This window comes from Cariama cristata, unplaced genomic scaffold (assembly GCF_000690535.1).
Source record: "Cariama cristata isolate BGI_N322 unplaced genomic scaffold, ASM69053v1 scaffold138, whole genome shotgun sequence".
NCBI lineage: Eukaryota > Metazoa > Chordata > Aves > Cariamiformes > Cariamidae > Cariama > Cariama cristata.
The window spans coordinates 3018-23700 of record NW_009630389.1 but is presented as its reverse complement, the minus strand read 5'-3'; the positions used below and the strand labels follow the sequence as shown (position 1 = coordinate 23700).

Genomic DNA, 20683 nt, shown 5'->3' with positions numbered 1-20683 from the left:
TATGGGTGAAGATAAACGCTGTTGAGTGTTTCAGTTTAAGTTTTATTCATCGTAGGGGCTGCTGGCCGGTCTCTGTCACTCAGAGTGAGCCTAGATCTCAAAGGGCTGGTTGCTCAGAGTCAGGTTTCCAAGCCTGAGCCAACGTGACTGCACTGTGTTGGGTTGTCATGTTAACTTACCGGTTCAGGTAAGCGTTGACTTGTTAACCCAAACCTTGCTTTGTCCCGCAATATGGATGTGTTAAAAAACTGCACAGGGATAACGATGGGTGAGATTAAATGCTTGTTTATATCTAATTCACTGGTAAATGTAATTCATGGGAAAAAGGAAATATTGGAAGTAAAAGCATCAGTGAAATTTGTAGCACAAGGCATATGAGTCAAACTGTAATACGCTTTTGGTTTCTGTCCATGGTAAAATATCTAGGGGTTTATCAAGCCTTGAAATTCTCTAAAATGAATTTTTTTTCATACTGTTGCAATAACGTAGACTGAAACTTGTTTACAAGGTGTACTAGGTGTAGTGATCTTTTTAATCTAACTACTGTGGATTAGGAGCATTTTTTTTAAAAAAAGTAGTAGATTGCAGTACTGATAAACATCCTATAAAATCATGAATGTTATAGCAGTGCTTTTACCTAAAATATTTCATTTCAGGTCTGTAAAAGTCAATTGGACTCGTGTTAGAAAGATGGCTGTGAAAGATGGCAGCACATACAGAATACAAATATAATCACTTTAAACAATGTTTTTAACGTTAATATTGTCTCCAAGTAGGCTTATTCATAAACTTTAAGGAAAATGTACTTAGAACATAGGATTTATTTGCCTTGGGGGGGAAAATCCCCCCAAATTTCAAGTATTTGTTTAGAATATTGTCATTTACTAATACTTACTTTAATTTGTAAATAGATTGCAAGGGCTGATCAGTGTCAGTGGCCTTTCCTGAACTCTTAAGACATGCAGCTTCTGTGCAGCTGCTGGGTACTTTAATAACTCTTGAAATTGTGTCAGAGCATTGTGACACTTCATACCTGTCTTGCAGCAGAGATTATTCAGCAGCATTAAGTAAAGTGAAAGTGAAATTCAGAGGTAGAAGTTTAGTGTTCTGTAGACTACCTTCAGTGTAGAGAGTTGTCTTCCTTTCACACCATCGGCTACTTGAATTTTTCTGTCTTGCATATCTGAGTGCCAGTCTGCTCTAATTAGATGAGACTGCAGTGTTAGAGTGAGTACAGAATTGTCTTCAGTGTTGTCATCAGGACAACTTGGGTTCCCTCAAATACACACAGACAAGTTTTTTTAGACTGCAGTTTTGAACAGAAGTGCAACTTACTGTTCCTTAATTTTTGTGTATATCAGTGGGCTGTTTTATAATTTATAATCAATACTTAAGTGTTCTTTTTTCTTTTACAAAACATAATGACAAGCAAAAACCTGTTTCTGGAAAAAGTCTCACTTGGCTAAATTGCTAATTTTTGAGGCAATGCCTGGATATCAGGAAGAGGGGATCATTTGACAAGGAATTTGGTTCTGGATTTCCAAAGATTACTTTTGCTTGATATGTTGATATTTCAGCTTTACACTAAAGTATTTGCTTCTGATGTAGTGTGGTTAGATAAAGTAGAATGGTCACTGAGCAAAATTCTTATTCCTGAACACAGAAGGCACCATGTGTAACGTTAAACTTCGTCTGAACACCATATTCTGTGTGAAGTTTTAGTCTGTCTTTCTCTGTAAGAAAGACCATTTTTGAAGTGCATCTCTTCCTGAAGCAAGCACTTTGTGCATTTCAGCTTTGTTTCTCTTGGGGATTAACAACTTGTGTTTAATGAGTCTTGTGTGCTGTGCCACCAGCTACGAGAAGCTGAATGTTAGGGTTTGCTCAGGAAGACTTTTGGTAGTGCTCCAGATCGTAATGTAGTTATCCAAGTGTCTTTCTTGCTTCTGAAAGAAGTCGTGATGTGTTATGATAATGGCAAAATAATTTGTTCTTTCTCATGACCGTGGCTCTTAATGTTATTTTTCTTTGACTAGACCATGACAAAATGTTTAAGATGAGTGAAAAGATCTTACTGCTGTGTGTTGGGGAAGCTGGAGACACTGTACAGTTTGCAGAATACATCCAGAAAAATGTTCAGCTCTACAAAATGAGAAATGGTGAGTGAAGTGGAACAGTTACTGAGGGTTTGGAAGCAGAGTTAGTGACAGGTATAGTTTACAGTTGAACGTTGATGGAAAGTGCTGTTCTCAAAGCTTCTCTAGCTTTAAGGATTTCTGCATTTCTAGTGTCAAGCAAAGGTGGTAATGAAGGCAGGATGAAGAAATGGAGATTGGATTATATACTATAAACCAAGAGGTTTATCCAAAGCCTAGCTAACCTGTTTGTAATATAAATGACACAATAATAGGTTTGTTAGTAAAATATTTCTCTTAATATGTCCATTGCATGTCAACTGTTACCAGTTTTCCTGATACACCGGACTGAAAAATTCATGCTACATGCCCATAGTATTTTAATTTTTTCAAGCTATGTATTTTAATAGTCTATACAGATATGAGCTACCTGGATTTTGAGGGCCCTTTTTATGCTTGTAGCTTTCAGAATAAACTGGAATTAGACAAACGGCATAACATTTTGTCACTGAAGAGTATATTGTTGTTTCAAAATAGGAATGGAAAGTCAGGAAGTGAAATGTGAATATTGAGTTCTACTGTTATCAAATGCACACATTTCTTCTCCAGGTTATGAATTGTCTCCCACTGCAGCCGCGAATTTTACACGACGAAACTTAGCTGACTATCTTCGGAGTCGAGTGAGTAATAACTGAAAGATTTTGGCAAAGGATTACAGGGGAAAATTTCCATTTTTCAAGTAATGGGGTCTGATGAAAAAGGTGGCAGCTTCTGTCTTTAGTGATGAATTCACTTTGCTGAAAGGATCTTTTATTAAAATATAACTTGATTTGCGTATTTAAAAAACTTATCACATCACTTATCAATAACTGATACAACTATAGTCTTAAAATTCCAGCCTTGGGCCCAATAAACATTTTGTCACAAACACTGCAGATGGCGGAGTGAATTAAGCCTCTTTAACATCGAGATAAGGTTGTCAGTTTTCATGCAAATGCACTGAATCCGTTTAATCTTCTTGGAAAATGATTTAATAGAGCAGAGCTGTTTGATGTACTTAGCAAAACAAGTCCCTTTGTGTAAACAGCAACATGAGACTTTCAGTAAATATCAAATCCAAGTTGGAGCTGTATTTTCAAGTTACTAAACTGCAATTGCTGATTTTTCTCTTGGTAATTTTTTCAAAGTACAAAAAGATGTCATGAAGGGGCAAATGGACTTTTAAAGATCCAAGGTTAGGAAGCATTTCATTAGCATTCTTCTCAACATGCTATACGAAAGAAAACATGAAGAAGTAAGATGTTGAGAATGAAGCTGAACAACTCTGTCACAGATAGGGCGTGGGATAAAGTGTGTTCCTATTCTAACAGTATACTTCACAGGGCTGAAATGATGTTTTATGGTAGCAAATAAAGGCCAGTATTGACATCAGAACTGTATTGTTGAGAATTACATGTGTGTGGAGTGAAGCCTGGACCTTTCTTCAAGAACTCATCTGCGGGAACAACCCGAGATCATTGTTCTCTTTTCTGACATGAATGACAGCTGAAGGTAGCAAATTTTCAAGTTACTAAAGTCAGAGCGAGTCAGTAGAACTCAATGCATGGTCCTGCTTGAGTCTCATACATAAAACGGTACTCTTCTGCTTTAAATGACTTCAGCCAACTACCTGGATTAAGCATGGTTGGTAGATGATGTTTGGCAGTGATGCTGCTTGCTTTAGCTTTTGTTCAGATGTGATTTGGAAGGTCTGTGTGTGTTTTGTGGAACTCCGCAGTTTTTGAGGTTGATGTGAAGGAGTAATGCTGCTTGGTGCCTGGCCCAGGTGGCTGCCAGCTGCCTGGTGCTGGTGGCTCGTCTCAGGGGCATCTAACCTGCATGGACGGTGTAGGTGAGGCTGACACTGAATGTCCTGCCCATTTAAGCAGAGGCAGCTATTTCTTACATATGATTTAAAGTACTTCTAGTGGGAGTAATTTAACAGGCTTTTTGGTAAACTTGGCCAGCAGGATGTGGCATTGACGTGGCACTGTTGTCTTCCTCTGTGCTGTGTCCCTTGAGGCCTGATCCTCCCTGTGTCTGCCTTCATGAGCCCACGCCTGTCTTCCAGCTCACCTGCTCCAGATGGGCAGCACAGTGGGGAGGACACTGGCAAAGGCAGATGTGTTTATTTACCAGAGACAAAACGTTGTTCTGTTGCAGATGGCAATGCCGTGGAGCAAGTGGCGTGCTCTGACACCACTGTCACACTACAGTGATCTCTATACTGTAGGGAGAACTCTTTCTTTAAGCATAGCACTTAATGATTTGTTTGTGAGATTTAGGATTTGATGATACAAACCTTACCATCAGAATTTTTTTCCCATGAATTTTGTTACATTTTCATCATAATTTGTGGGGTACCAGGAGGATTAACACTAGCTCTCTGTATCTATTTAAATTGCATGTAGGATTCCTGGAGGCTACTAATTCAATTATGTGGATAATAACAAATGAAAAGGTAGAACATGCCACCGCCTCCTGTTAGGAGTGGAAAAATAATTTAGAAGTAAGAAGTTTGGTAGGGGAAAAGGTATTTGTTGCTATATTGCCACTCACCCTGTGAAGCCGTTTCTGCTACGGAAGGCTAGAAGGTATGTGAAGGGGAGTGGCTAATGCTGAGACAGTGCTTTTTCAGGCATTATAGCATTGTCGTGGCCCAGCCTAAAATAGAGCTTGTTCTGCATTGTCAATCACCATCTGGGTTTCTCGCTGTGCTACCTAGTTTGATTTCATTTAAGAACCTTGCGGCTCATGTTGTCCAAGTTGCTGGTATCTTGGGGACGGCTGTCTTGTAAGGCAGTGCCTTGAAGTTGTTCTTTTGGTGGAAAGTATCAAGTATAATAACACCGGGCTTGTAACTTAAGGCCGTTACATTACTTTGCTCTTTTTTTTTACTGAATAGTCAACATGCAGTTTTTCATGACATTTCTCTTTTTTAAACATGGGGTTTATGCTCCAGAGTAGGATCTGAAAAGAATCTTTGATTTCCATTTATATGTTGCAATTGAGGCAAATCTAGAAACTACTTTGGAGCCAACTGGCTTTCGCATAGGTGAGTGGTGCTGTAGTTCCTCTTCCGCTGTTACCACTCCAGCATCTCATTTGATTCACCTGCTAAATCAAGTGCTGGGTTTAGTACATTTAATATACTACTGAGGTTGTGTGGTGGCAGGGAAGATGAGGGGGGAAAAAAACCCCTACCCCTCCAAACGTGATGGAGTTTGGTTTCTTGTTGTGATGCTATGTTTAATTATAGGTGACAGGGTCTGGCCTGAGTCCAAAGGAAGACTGTCAGTTCCTCTCTCCTTGTCCACGCTTGGCAGGATACTTCCTCACGCCCACCTTTCCACCTTTCCCCCCTTGCTGTGACTTTGGCTTCCGCCAGATGTCACACCGCTGCCTGTCACCGCCCCGCCTCCCGCTGCTGATCTTGTTGTTTTAGTCTATTTATCACAACTGTTCTCTTCAGCTGTAAATTCTGAAGAATTTCACACATCTCTTAATTGCTGTAGTTATTTTAAATCAAACAGCATAAAGTGCAAAGCTACTTGGGAGGAGAAGTATTGCCTTTAATAGGAAGGTAAGTTGAGGCGGGGATCTAATCTATCTTGGAGTGTCAGTCATCCACTCATTTGGTAGCCCTTTAATCACACCAGCCTTTAAAAGAGTTTAGAACTGTTGGCATGGATTTACTTACAAAAGCCAAGGCTGCCTTTGGAATGGACAAAAGGATTGAGATGTACAAGGAATACCAGTCCCAGCAAAGAGATGATAGTCCCAGTAAGGCAGCACTAAGAGGTGCTGTCTGCAAATTTCATTTGTAATCATGGAAGTAGTAAATAGATTATGTGTATTTTTTTAATGTTGAAATCCTGTTTTTTCTTGAATAATAGGAAGGCATGGGGGACATTTCATTTACATTTGAGTTTTAAGAAGTTGTCTCATAGACCATTAGCAGGAGAACTTACAACTGAAAAAACAGCTTACAGATTTGTTTAAGTATGTATAATACCATTTATTTATGGTTGAGTATCTTGCATATGCCAATGTTAGTAATTCAAAGTCACACAATAATTTGAGTGATCTTGTGTCATGGCTCTTAAATATCAACTTGTGTGATGTTTCAGAATAAATAAATGATGAAATGCAGACTAATTAAACGAATACAGCTGCATGGTAACTTGTTTCCAAATATTCTGGAGTGCTTTGAAGATTAAATCACACAATTTACAGTGGTATGTTTGATATATAACTGTAGCCTGCTTCATTCTTTCTTACTATCTGGTGGAAGTAAAAATACAGTATCCTGTGATATTTTTTTTGAGTGCAAATTCACAGTACTTGTGAACCTTTTGAACAAAAAATGAACCTTTTTCCCATGATAAAGTTGTTTTGGCTTTAGGGTGAAATTGTGTTTGCTTGTTCTAGTCTATTGTTAACTGCATCATAATTTTTTTGTATTTTGTTGCTTTGTTGATCTAGGCTTTCCAGCATTTTAAGAGATATCCTGTTAGTATGATTAATTTAATAAGAAACCTTAAGTAGGTATGAAAATACTGGAAGTATATAAAAGCTGTTTTAAAGTGTACAATTCCAAAATTTTCTTCTGAGCCTACATTTGAAAATAATATGGTGCATGCATGTTTCATGATCTTATTAAGTACACATCTTGGAAGAAGATATATAGGGACATCTGCTTTATGCGTTATTATGGAACACACTAAATGTAAAACATGAAGGAAGCTGCTAATGAATTGCTAAACTTGCAAGTACAGCACAATAAAAAGACATGGTTACGTTAATGCAGTTACGTGGTCTTGTTGGATAAGATGTAGTTGTTTCTCAGTCATATTTCGTATGCTCTTGCTGAAGTCATAAACAGGAATCAGAGAAGACAGCTAAATTTCTACTTTAAGAAAACTGTTTCCAACCAAACAAAAAAGCTACTGCTCACACGATGTTGCAGTATCTTAGTAGTCAGTTTTGTGTAGAAATTAACCAGTTCCTTAGATCATCTTCATTCACTTGGTCGACTTAGCCCAATGTCAAAGATTAAACTTGGTACATGCAATAAAAATCTAACTGCCAATTAACAAGACAGTGTAACACTGTATATATGTGTTTGCACTGTATGTAAGCTTTCATATGTGCTAAAATGGTCTATGGTTAACAGCAGTGTGACTGAGAAAAGAGCATGCTAAATTAACAAAGAAGTTCTTATGAACTGCAAAATGTTCACATTGTGCTGACATGTTGACAGTAAAAATCCACAAGTTTTATGTTGAGATGAAAGAATCTGGTGTGAAAATATAATTAAAGTTTTTAAGTTGTAGTGTTAGGTTTACAGTTGGACTTGATCTTAAAGGTCTTTCCCAACCTAAATCATTCTATGATTTTATGAAAGCTTTAAAAAAAAAAAGCACTAGTTTTCAGGAGAATCAGAGTTTTATGTTTTTATTTGCTTATGCATTCCATATTACCAAAAGACCTAATTGTTTTTAGATTGAGTCCTATAATCTCTCACAGACAGTATTGATGTAGTTGCTAGCAGCATTTTATGGCAAAGAATTGTGAAACCAACTAGGTTGCTATTCTGTAGGTGGCATGGGGAATTAAGATTCAAAGATTTGGGTGTGGCTGCTTTAATGAAAACATCGTTTCTGTTTGCAGACCCCTTACCATGTCAACCTTCTCTTGGCTGGCTATGATGACCACGAAGGTCCTGCGCTTTATTATATGGATTACCTTGCGTCTCTGGCTAAAGCTCCTTTTGCAGCACATGGATATGGTGCATTCCTTACCCTCAGCATCCTTGACCGCTATTACAAACCAAGTAAGTGGGGTCTATGGAGAAGAAAATTCTCCTATTACTGATTAATAAATTAAATGCTTAAACTGAGAGATTGGCATTTACCGAGTCACATGGTCCAGCGCAATTGCTGTGGTGCTACAGATCTGAACTTGACTTTTTGTTAGAATAAATGTAGCTTTAAAGATTGCCTTCTGGTTTTGCTGAAATGGTAATGTGAAACTAGTCAATTCCTTAAAGTACTTTCCTGTTTGAAGCATAACAGACTGTAAGTGAAGGAAGTTTCAATTTATTCTAGAACATGACCAGAGTTTCCTGGACCATTAGCTACTAGTAGTCTGTTTCTAATAAATAACATTTTGATAACTTTATCTTCTACTTGCTTGTCTGCTGGCTATGACATGTACATTTTCCCAGAGTATCAATCTTCAGAGGGCAGTCCCAGATCCTGTTGCTCCATATCTTGGATTGGCTTTGTGTATGATGTATTAAAAACATAAAAGTGAAAAGATATTCCTAGCAAGATTATCTTCAGTACTCTGAAATGGTGGTGATGAAGACTGGTTGGCTTGGTTTACGGTTTTATGCACATGGTGGCTGTTGATCATAATTCTTGTACATGTCTGTACCTGTCTAAAGTTTTAATTTTAGAATCATAATCCAGTTCTTACACACTGCCAAAGAATAAACATGGCCCCATCCCCACTTTACAGATGAGGAAGTGTACAAAGCTTGGAATATTGTTAATCTGACATCTTTGGCTTTACCTACAAAACTACTTTACTCCTATGTGCAAAGCTGAGTTTAATCTCATGGCAGAGATGTTCGCTTAGTAATCCTTTCATCTATCTCCTGCAAGAAATGTAATTATAAACTGACAATTTTATTCTAATGGGACTTCTGCCTGAACAGTGGATGCAGGTCTGGAACAAACTCTAGAAACAAGTTTTGTGGTATCTACAGAGCTTAGTTGTTTTCTAGTCATGTCCCTTGAAAATTATACTGCTCCATTTTCACTGTTCCTTGTGAAAAGAGAAAAATAGTGAGCTACAATAGGTTGTCATGGCTTGTCATCCCTATAGAGTGCTGGATTTTTTCCTAATGTGTGAGAATAGCAGGGGCATCACACACGTGCCTTTCCCATTATTAAAACTAATACCCAGCAGGGAATGTAGCACTAAAACCAATCTCCGCCTACTGTCACTGACTTGCAGCCGGCTGTGGACAGATGGAGCTGATTTAAAACTGTAATAAACTCTGAGAGAGAGAGACGGCTGGACTTCTCCGAAGCCCAGTCCCTGGCCATGGGAGGCAAAATTCCGTCATGCTTCCCATTCAGTGTAACAAATCGATTCTCAATGGCTTGTTGCAGTGTGAGCGCTTTGGTGCAGGGCATGCTCAGTACATCTGGAAAGTGTTTTCTGTGAGCTGGGAAGGAGAGTTTTTGGTGCTCAGCTGAAAAGTTGTTTAAATTTAATAAAGTTTCTGTTGAGAGAGATGGCCTCTAATTAAATCAATCTGTGGATGTGTTCTCTTTCAGGTATCACACGTGAGGAAGCTGTGGAGCTCCTAAAAAAATGTCTAGAGGAGGTGAGTTGCCAAACTTAGGCCCATATGATCTTGAGAAAGGAATGTTTGTTTGCATTCATTTGCTGATATTTTCCTGTTCCTCTTGTCGCATTTTTTTGCTGCCTATGCCAGAAGGGGTAATAAATGCACATTGACCAGATGTGGAATCGCTACTGAGGAAAAGGATTTGTGGGCACTTGCATTGTCTTAGCACGGTTCATGTCCTCCAGAACATAAACTTGAAGCTTGCTTTTCTTTACTTCTGCTTCTTCCATGCTTAGCATAATATTGATACAGGCAATCTTTAAATTTTTCCTTTTATGTTTCTTTTGAATGTAATGCAAGCATCCTTCTGTTACTTGTATTACACTTCACTAGTACAGACTTCTAAGTGTACTTCTCTTCCAACTTGTGAAGTGATATCTAACTAAGGTAAAGATTTGACCTTAAAGTTCATCATCAATTTTTGCATAAACATAATCTTTCAGACTCTAAGGCTTTTATTGTAGGAAAATGTTCTTTATCCTTGTTTTTAAGAGATTGAATTGAATGTAACTGGGAACAAACATCTGGGGAAACATCAGGAAATAGTACTCTGAAGAGGTTCTGTTTGAAGTATCTTTTGATACATACACTTTGTGCCCTAAGTTGTAGCTCACTCTAGTCTTCCTGCTTGAATGTCTTCCTTGTTAGCAGGCTTGTGTTTTGCGTCTCCAGCCTAGGCTTGTCTAACGTGGATAGTGTTACAACGGAACAAACTCACACTAGTTGATTCCAGAGCAGTGAAAAAACCACTCTGGTTCCTAATACTTCGTGTCACTAGAACCAGGATGGAAATTTTGATGTGCAGCAGCATACCCCTTGAATTATTCTCTCCTCTTCTATTTAAGCTTTGAATTAATCTCATCTCTTTTGTCTTTTTGTCTTTTGTTGAACAGCTTCAGAAGCGCTTCATCCTAAATCTGACTTCTTTCAATGCCCGGTTCATTGACAAAGATGGCATCCATGAAGTGGACAATATACCCCTTCCAAAAGCGATGCCCTAACCCCTGAGATCTTTCTTCAGCAGTGGTCTTTTTTTGTTCACTTTTTTCTATTCATTTTGAAGCACACAAGTCATGTACTGCACTGGGAGATTGAATAAAGATTGACATTTATATAGCCAGTTTCATGTTTCTATTCCACTGATCCTTCCTGAGAGTATTTAAGTAAATTGTTCCACGGTGATGGTGAAACTTGATTTACTGTTAGTGGGTGCACATTCAGGTTACTTATCTTTCTTTCCTCTTCTGAGATTTTACTCCTTCCCCTCCCTACTCCCAAGTTTTCTTATATGTGGGAAAACTGGTACTATATTTTCTAGATGGCAATGCGCTGTCATCCACTCTTGTAATTAAAGCTCAACAAACACTGGGCAAGTGTTTCATGCTAAACATACAGTGTCTCCTTTATTTTTCCAAAGATGGTTCCCACTGTTTGCTGTATAAAACAATAATCAGTTTTTCAAAGACTTAATTTGCTTTTGTTGTACTTTGTTTCAGTCTAATCCAAGTGAAAGGTGAAAGAAAGGATTTTCAAGTAGAATGGATTTTAAAATGCTAGTGTCACTTTTAACTCAGCTGGCCATGGTTCTGTTACTGGGAAAGAATATTCTCCTGCTGGAACAGTGGGCTCATAACTAATTAAGTATTTTAAATGTAAACTGATGTATCAATTGTATGATTTTTCTTAATTGATGTGTCCATACATTTAGAAGTACATGAAAGCAGTTCAATGAGAAATAAAATGCAGCATTTTTTGTAAATCTTTGAATTACTTTCAACTAGCTAGAGCTTTGTTTCCATGAGAATAATCAGTGATCTGTCTAGGCTCTAGATGATACTTCCATATAAAAACAGAACAGCCTCAGATAATTACCATGTGGCTGATACTTGCAGTCTGCCCAGAAGTGATTCTTCTGAGAATAATTTTCATTGAGACTGCTTCCCTACTTGAATTTGCATTGAATGAGTTAACCATTTAAGATGCTCTGTTTGAGTGCTTATGTTTTGTTTAAATAAGCTTGAAAAAAGATTCTTTGAAGTAGAAAGATGGATGTGAACAAGATTGTGTGCAGACGGTATTCCTTGTGTGGCATGGCATAACACCTAAGTGCTCAGTTGGGAAAGGTAAGTGACAGACCTAACTCTTTATTTGTTGAAGATTTTTTTGGTCTTGCCTCTGTAGTGTGTTTGAGAATGTTAGTCTCTTCCCTAAGGAGTTGTGAGTGTTAAAGACAGGGTATTGCCATCTTACTGAACAGGTGAGAACTGGATTAGACTGAGACTTGCTTCATGTCACAGTAGACATTTGCAGCTCCAGTGCCTTAACTCATCCTGCCTCTTAAGGCTGCCCTTAAATCTAATTCTTAACTGAAGTCCCATCAGGCTTTGTAGTTCAATTCTTTCCAGAATGAGTTTAATTATCAGCTGGTTTTGTTGTAGTTGTGGCTGCAATGGCTTTTATTTAAGGCCACTGTCATAGAACTCTCTGAAACATTTTGCTAAAATTTACTTTGTCTTTTAAAAACCTTTTCAAACTTCTTTACACTAAGAAAAGTCCCCAGCCTGATGACTTTCTCTTGGCAGCTCACACTTAACGTGAGTGGAGCCTGACTGCTCCAGTTCTGCGATTGAAATCTCACCCCTTCATGTTGCATTAATGTATTTGTTTAGCTTAATATGCAGCATCTCTAATTTATTTTACCACTGATGTTGAGTGTTTTTGCAGGTTTCTTGTCTCTCTCTTCAAAGTCATCATTGCAGAGTGGCTGAGCTGATGTGATATTTTTGTCACTGCATATCAAAGTAGTAATGCCTCCTTATTGGAGGTATTCGTTATTTCAGACACCAGAACTGGGGCGTGGTGCAAAAGATTATGTGAGTCTGGCAGGGAATCTGCCTGGAGTTTTTATTGGCACCTATTTGCATGCAGGTGATTAATAAACATAAAACAATTATTCCCTTGCAAACACCCTTGTTGGATTTAGGTCGGAGTGGCACATATGTTTTGCCTGAGGGCAGGGCCCAGGATCTGCATCCCCCATTGAGTGAAAGATCCAAGGGGTTGCATCAGAAGCCAACAACCTCCAGGAATGAATAAATACAGACCTTTATTTCAAACCGGTAGAACAAAAGAATGGGCCCACAATGAGATTGGGCTGTAGCCTCTAATGAAGTAGATTTTTTTTTTGAGGACTTTCCAAGAATTTGCACTTTTTAAGGAAAGGTGTGATACTTTTGCTGTATAACTTTGGATTGTTTTAAGGGTCTGCAGTGCTGATCTTTAAATTCAGAAATGTTCGGCTTCCATTTTTGGCAATAGTATATGGAATCTGTTTGAAAAAATCAATGTTTTTAAGTTTTCCATTTGCATTACTTAAGGAAAAGAAAACTTCTTACCTGCTTCAAGTTTAGGCCTAAAGCTTTTGGAAACCATATTTTGTGTAGAATCCAGGAATCCCTTTTGGAAAGAATTTGCCTTTCCATTTGAAAAGCATCTGTATTTATCACGACAGACCTCTCTTTCAAGAAGAAATCTCTGAAAGAATTAAGCACTGCAAGAAAGTACTGCTTTCTACTAGTAAGTTTTTTGGTTCTTCATAGTATAAAAAATGAATGTTGTAAACCAAGGGTAATGTATTCCTAGGGCATCGTAGCCATAGTGAGCTGTTCTGCTTTGCTTCGGCTGGTAATTCTGACCACATGTTTACTACCAAAGCCTCAGGGCCTAAAGAGTTAACAAGGCACTTTTTCTGGTCTTAGGTTTCCTGTTTAAAGATGGTCTCCTCCTGAGCACTGTGCCAGTAACAGATCATTGCACCAGCTCATCTCTTCGAGAGCTTGGGGTTTGCTCTGAGATCAGTTTACAAGGGAACAGAGCCTCTGTGCCTTAGGCTGTTACATTGGGAGTGCTTTGCTGAAAGAAGTATGTGAGTGTAGGTGCAGTGCTTGTAGGTCTTTTTCTCGGTGTTAATTGTACCTTTTCATGGAAGAAAAAACTGCATTTTGTTGTAGACTTTCATGCGTACTAGAAACATTGGCACAGAGGAGGTCATCAGTACCCAGGTAGCTGGCTGGCATAGTTGTACTTAGCACAAGTTTGTAGTGTCGTCAGGGCAGTTCTGCAGTCCTAAAAGTGACCAGAGAACTCCCAAGTCGTCTTGAGTGATGAAGCTTCTCCCCACATGGGGTGGCAAGTGACAGCCGAGCACAGGCATGCAATTAAAAATTGAAATGGCTGGAAGGTAAAAACTACTTCCCCTGTTGCTGTATTCAGCTTTAGGTGGAGCTGCTGGTGGGGAAGAACACCCCAGATTGGTTCACCTACGTGCTTCCCAAAAGGTTCTCCAGTCCAAGAAGTCCATGACCCCGTTCGGTTAAACCAAGAGACACTGCAGCAAGAACACCCCAGATTGGTTCACCTACGTGTTTCCCGAAGGGTTTTCCAGTCCAAGAAGTCCATGACCCCGTTTGGTTAAACCAAGAGACACTGCAGTCGTGGGTATGCGAAAAGCCTTGGGCAGGGACTGCTTTTTTGTGTAAAGCCCTCAGCAGGTGTGCTTGTAGAAATTGGTGAGCCAATGTAGAGACTACACAGCAATAGAAGAGTCAGATACAGAAATAAAGCATGTTTGGAGCAATCCTACAGAGTATTCTCAGCAGTCTTTGAGTTTGACTTCTGTTCATGGCAAAGTGATGAAACAGTGGCTGGCAGAAACTTTGTTTGCAACACAGTGGAGCTGTCACTTTTCAGAGTAAAGACGTAGGAGCAATGGGGAGAGATCAGGCTAGACTCTCCCAAGGATGTGTTTTCATTTGCTCTAGTCTCTAGTTCTGACAGTAGGTTCCTATGAGAAGTATTAGCTGATGCCAGGGCTGACATTATGGATTATGTTCATAGTGCTTAGGATTTGGTTAATTCCATTTTCCAGTCTGAAGCAGGGACAGAACATTCCTTTTGTATAAAATAGATTGACATCTAAGGAAGGAAAAAAATCTCTAACTATGCTACCTGTGAAGCACTGTACATACTGTCTGTAAGGAAAAATAAATCTATCTTACTCGCAAAAGGTTTACCCTTCAAGCCATCTTTAGTTCCTCTTCTTTAAAGGTTTAACCTTATACAGAGTTTCCATGTGTTGTTATCAGTCTGTCATCAACAGTAAGTGCAGGAAATTTTCATGGGAACACTGATCAAAATAAACAGAGGTAAGTTGTTTTAACAGATTTTTAAAAAAAAAAAACAAAATGGAAATGGTAGGATTAAAACATGCAACTTCTTTACTTTCTGTGCTCTTGACTATGTGGTTTGAATCTCTGTGCACTCCTGACTTGCTGAGGACTACGTTAAAAAATAAGTTAGTTGTCTTGAAAATGTAAAGTGACAGTTTAAGTGTTTTGTTTCTGTGCTAATGTGCAATTAGGTAGTTATCCAATAAGCTTATTCATGTAGTCTAACTCAAGACAGCTGTGGAAGGAATAGAGAAAACCCTTTGCTGTTGAGAAATGGTCAGAGGGGAAAGGATGTTTAAAAGGATCTGTCTCGGAATTGCCAGTTGGTTCTTTTTCCCCATGTAATATAGTAAAGCATTAAAGGTTAGCAAGGTTTGTGAAAAATTGAATTCTGCTGACTAAATCTATAGAGAGGTGAAACTAAAATGTGGATGGATCTGGATACCAGCAAATGTAGTCTAAGTTTTGATCTATAAATTAACTCTAAGGCAGCCATACAAGGTGGGGCCAACCTAATAATCTAATTGTCTGAAATGATGACTTGGCTAAGTGTATTTTGATTTGGGTAAAGCAACTTTTGCTTACTAGAGGCTTCCTTGATGTCATCAAATATTTCTAGTGTTTACGCATAAACATGAAAATAGTGCATCTCCTTTGGTTCTTTTACAGAAGACAAAGCGGGCTCCATCGTGTTTTGTGTCAGTATTTTTAGGGTTATTGTCAGTATCCTGCTACAGTACCACCAAAATGCCTCTGAGCTTAAGTGATGCTTGATCTCCTCTTGCTAAATGTTGCACTCGAAATGCAACAGATGCCATTACCCTGCTACCAGAGCTCTTTGGTTTGTGGAGAAAACTTGTGCGTCCCGCCAGCTTCTTCCATTCAGCAGAGGGCACAGATCTTGCAGCCGCTGCTTCCTTCAAAGTTGTTGGGCCTCTTCATCTCTGTGCAGATCATCTGATGGTCACAGAAACTCAGCATTATGGAACACGGATTAACGCCTTGTCCAGCGGTGGCAGATAGGATGTGTGAGGTTGTTTCTTCCCTTGGAAGATGCACATTTATTTTTCATGAGTATTGGACAGTTGTCCCATGAAACAGATAATTATCCATGTTTTCACAGGTGAAGGCTAAGACAGCTAGTGACTTACCAAAACGACCAAAAAGAGTAGCTGGAATCTATCTTCTACTAGTTAGTCCAAGCACTAACAAGCAGGGATGTAAAGTTTAAAGTACATCTGTAACTTGTTTTAAGATAATGTCATTCTCACTTGCAAAAATGCCCTTGACACTTACTACTATGAGCTTGAGGTGAGATTGCTCACGGTGTTTTATCAGCAACTGTGTTGGGGAGGAAAAGCTACGGCACCATATGATACTGTTTTCAAAGAACTTTCTGTGATCTCACAGCAAAATTTGCTTAAGAAAAAAAAAATCAGGAAAAGTCTGAAATAACTGTTTTGGAATATGGGATATTATAACACATTAATTTGCTCTCACCCAGGAAACATGTAGTGTGTTGAGGCCATGGCTGAAAGATATCATTATGGTCCTGGGTTTAGCAGAAAATGCACTTGTCTGTATAATTAAAGTGTCCACAGTTGGAGTATATGGGGATCAGAAACTTTGAAGTACATAACCAGACTCTGACATCTGGAAATTGGGAAGACATTTCCTAAGCTGTCAGATCATTTTGTGGTTTTCTTTTTCTGAACAGCAGTTTCTTCAATCTTTGAAACTTCTGTTAGTCCAAGCACTAACAAGCAGGGATGTAAAGTTTAAAGTACATCTGTAACTTGTTTTAAGATAATGTCATTCTCACTTGCAAAAGTGCCCTTGACACTTACTACTATGAGCTTGAGGTGAGATGGCTCACGGTGTTTTATCAGCAACTGTGTTGGGGAGGAAAAGCTACGGCACCATATGATACTGTTTTCAAAGAACTTTCTGTGATCTCACAGCAAAATTTGCTTAAGAAAAAAAAAAATCAGGAAAAGTCTGAAATAACTGTTTTGGAATATGGGATATTATAACACATTAATTTGCTCTCACCCAGGAAACATGTAGTGTGTTGAGGCCATGGCTGAAAGATATCATTATGGTCCTGGGTTTAGCAGAAAATGCTCTTGTCTGTATAATTAGTGTCCACAGTTGGAGTATATGGGGATCAGAAACTTTGAAGTACACAACCAGACTCTGACATCTGGGAACTGGGAAGACATTTCCTAAGCTGTCAGATCATTTTGTGGTTTTCTTTTTCTGTTCAGCAGTTTCTTCAATCTTTGAAACTTCTCTTACTGGGTAAAGCCAAGAACAGGATAAAAAGGATCTCCAGGGTTTACTTATTTCTTATTTTCTCTCATTTAAAGTGGTACAGTTCAAACCTGTTTCTATTTTCTTTTTTATAATTGTCCTTAAAATCATGTAGCTCCAAGTGGGCACCTTCAAGAAGAAAACAATTAAAACTGGGTTCTGATTTCCTTTGTCTTACAGTATTCACTCAAAGCACATGAGAAACCGGTCCAAATCATCACACTTGGGGTTGGGTCTGGTACATCTGATATTCCTGGGTTTGTGTATTAGTATTTACCTTGGTGTTTATTGCCCATGCTTTGATGAAACATCAGGAAGGCTGGTTGTGTGAACGCTGCCAGAGGTCAGCTTGCCTTCATCTCAGATGTTTACATAAGCTGGTAAAAGATTTGAGGTTAACCTCTGCTGATGTTTTTAGGAGCTGTAAAGCCATACGTTTTTGGTTTTGGTTTCCATGTTGGCTCCAAAATTTGTGGAGAGCTAAACCAAAAGGTTCTTTATGTTCAAAAGCTGTGAAAAAGCTTATTAACACATGGCATTAATAGAAAAAAAAATTTTCCCTGAACGGAACAGAGCTATTTTTCCTTGCAGCACTCTGCTGAATTACTCCTTAGCTCAGCAGATTCAAAGGCACTGACAACTTTTTTTTAATACTTTAAAACAAGAATGTTCCTTTATATTTTTACCCTTTCATCAAAATCTTCAGACTTTACCAGATAACACCTGTAGTGTAGATTCTCTAAACTGTCCATCTTTCTTCCAAATGTTATCAAAGATGCTCCATAGGGTAGACAGGTTTCCCACCTCTTTTGCCTTGCTCCTTTCCTGGGGACAGCCAGATGCTTCTTGGCTTGCCTGAAACCTGCTTCTTGGCCTGGTGCATGCCTGGCCGTGCCGCGGTGGTGATGGGCTCCCTGGCCCATGCAGGGCTGCGGATGCGCTTGTTCCCCTTTCGGCTCCAGATGATGCCAAACGCTGTCTTCCTTGCAAAGTGATCCTGAATGGGGTAGGGTCAGAGTTATCTGTGCTGAAAGACTCGTCTGCCTTAGCATGGTAATTACTGGGTTCTTCTGGAGGCTCCCTGTGATGGCCAAATTAGCAGGAAACTCTCCCAAAGGTATAATATGCGCCTGACACATGGCAAGGCGGGGGGAGAGGAAATGAAATGAAAATGGGTCGGGAGTGGGAGGCCTGGGCTGAAGCAATTCCCTGTGGTGCCAGGGTCCATTTAAGAGTCAAAACAGCAGCACATTAGAAAGAGGGTGTAAGAAAGGCTGTTTTCATTGTCCGAACCGAGCAAACTGGCCTTGCTGCTGGTCCGCTCCTCAGCTGTGCCTGCAGCACAAACACCCAAGGTGTTGCCTTCCTTGCCTTTGTTTTTGCAATGAAGCAACAGGCAGCAAAGTAGAACAGGGATTCCTAAAGGAGATAACTTTTTATCAGTGGAAATAAAATAATAGACTGTGACTATGTCTTTGTCTGAAACAGACCGTTGAAAGTAATTTTGGTTTTTGTAGTTCTGGTCCTAGGCTTGAACTATCTGAGTTTGGATCTCAGCTTTTTCCTGAATTCTCTGTCTCCCTCCACAAATCACTTTAACTCTGTATGTCGCATCTGTTTTCTGTAAGATGCAGGTAACTTTCCTTTGTAATCTTGTCTACTGAAATAGAAATTTTGGGGTAAGATCTCGTCCCTCAGGGCCTAATGCAACAAGGATTTGACGTCTGGTGGCACAACAAGGTACTACTGGAATGTGAATGTAACCCTCCTGAAACAGAGTCAGATATGCTGATTTTATTGGATTGGATGAAACGGTTCCATAGGAAATGCTCCTTTTTTGAAAATATTTGCTGCACACTGAGAAGTAAACCAATTGGAAAGGAAACATCCCTGGGTGATGCAGGAAATACAGATAGGTCCTCTGGTTAGAATTCCACATAGCTGTCAGAGTAAAGTCTCCCAGGTGTGATGAAACTCTCATGAACTCCAGAATAAAAACATGTACTATTTCAGCCACTGATGTTCTGAAGCTCACCCAGTAAAAAACTCCTTTGGATCCACTTTGATCAGATCTGTAACAGTAGAAGTTTGACTATGGAAGACCTTGAGTGTCCAATGGAAATAATGTGATTTACTACTTAGAGCATGCACTTGGGGATAAATAAATCCAAGATGCCATTGCAGAATTAGCAGAAATTTATCTAGTTTGACTATGGAAGACCTTGAGTGTCCAATGGAAAGAATGTGATTTACTACTTAGAGCATGCACTTGGGGATAAATAAATCCAAGATGCCATTGCAGAATTAGCGGAAACTTATCTGTTTTGCGAGATAATAAATGGAATCACATAGAACACATGACATTTTGGATGTGGACAGAGGAAGATGGTGGACTGGTGATTGGCTTTGGTTGAGTGCGGGTCATTCCATCACACCAAGAAAATGTTGCCTCTTGGGGATCCTGTGCCCAGTTTAAGGCTCTGTACAGTGGAGAAACTTGCGGGGAACCCAAGACACTTCTGCACAGACAGACCCGTCGTCAGGCGAGAAGACTGCGGCATCCAGGCACATCTTGACATGCTGTCTCTGTACAGTGGAGAAACTTGCGGGGAACTCAAGACGCTTCTGCACAGACAGACCCATCATCAGGCGAGAAGACTGCGGCATCCAGACACATCTTGACATGCTGCAGAACTTCTTGACTTGGAGCAATAGCTTGATCTTTCTCTGAACTCATTTCACACCTCAAAAAAAGGCTGAGTTGTCTCTATTTAACAAAACTTCTTTGACTATAACCTTTGTCACTAAAATGAAGCTACCCTTATGGGAAATACTTCTGAATTTCAGGGTATAGTTTTAGCCTTTTCTCTGCGGACAAGAATCAAATGAGAAGCATCTGAAGCTGTCAGAATGAAAACATACGAAGGAGCCATCTAGAATAACACCGGCATAATTTTTGCTGCCTGCCTCAGAGATTGCTGAGATGCTTCAGCACTGCGATTATGGGATCAAAGCTTGGGTGTATATTCAATGTCTGGAATTATTATTGCTATTTATGGTATCCTGTTGAAAATGCAGTGATGCTCAGGTGGCCACAGTGGGAATTCTTTGCAATATAAAGGAGGTCAGGCAGGAAGACCAAAATGATACCTTCTGGCTCAGCATGTTCGGATTCGGCGTAATGACTGGGCTCAGGCTGTTTCTGCCGAAGTCTGTTACGATGACGAAGGCTACAGTCGTATGCTGCGTGTGACGCTGCCCTATCTGTCTAGGCTGCTAAATCAATAATCTCTGAAGTAAGCATCTTGTCACATTGCAAGTAACATTTGTTTTGCTGCCTGTGATTTGAAAATGTTTTTCATTTCAGCGTCTTGATTCAGTTGCACTAACAGGAAAAACTTCCTTTGCTCGCTGATGGTGTGGCTCCTTGGATTCTGTATGTAAAGTTTGGAATTTAATGGACTCTCTCATATACGAAAGAATGCATTAACTACAGGTCAGCAAAGTCTGTTTGTTGTGTTGTTTTAGTACAGACAGCTATT

General features: G+C 39.4%; 1 protein-coding gene across 1 annotated transcript; it reads left to right on the top strand.

Annotated features, from left to right (window-relative positions):
* The first annotated feature begins 1999 nt into the window (after positions 1-1999).
* PSMB2 (proteasome (prosome, macropain) subunit, beta type, 2) lies at positions 2000-10723 on the top strand. The gene is given in 5 exon segments (XM_009705481.1): positions 2000-2159; positions 2745-2815; positions 7848-8010; positions 9527-9576; positions 10494-10723. Coding segments are annotated over 5 exon segments (552 nt in total). The 3' UTR covers positions 10602-10723.
* The last annotated feature ends 9960 nt before the right edge of the window (positions 10724-20683 follow it).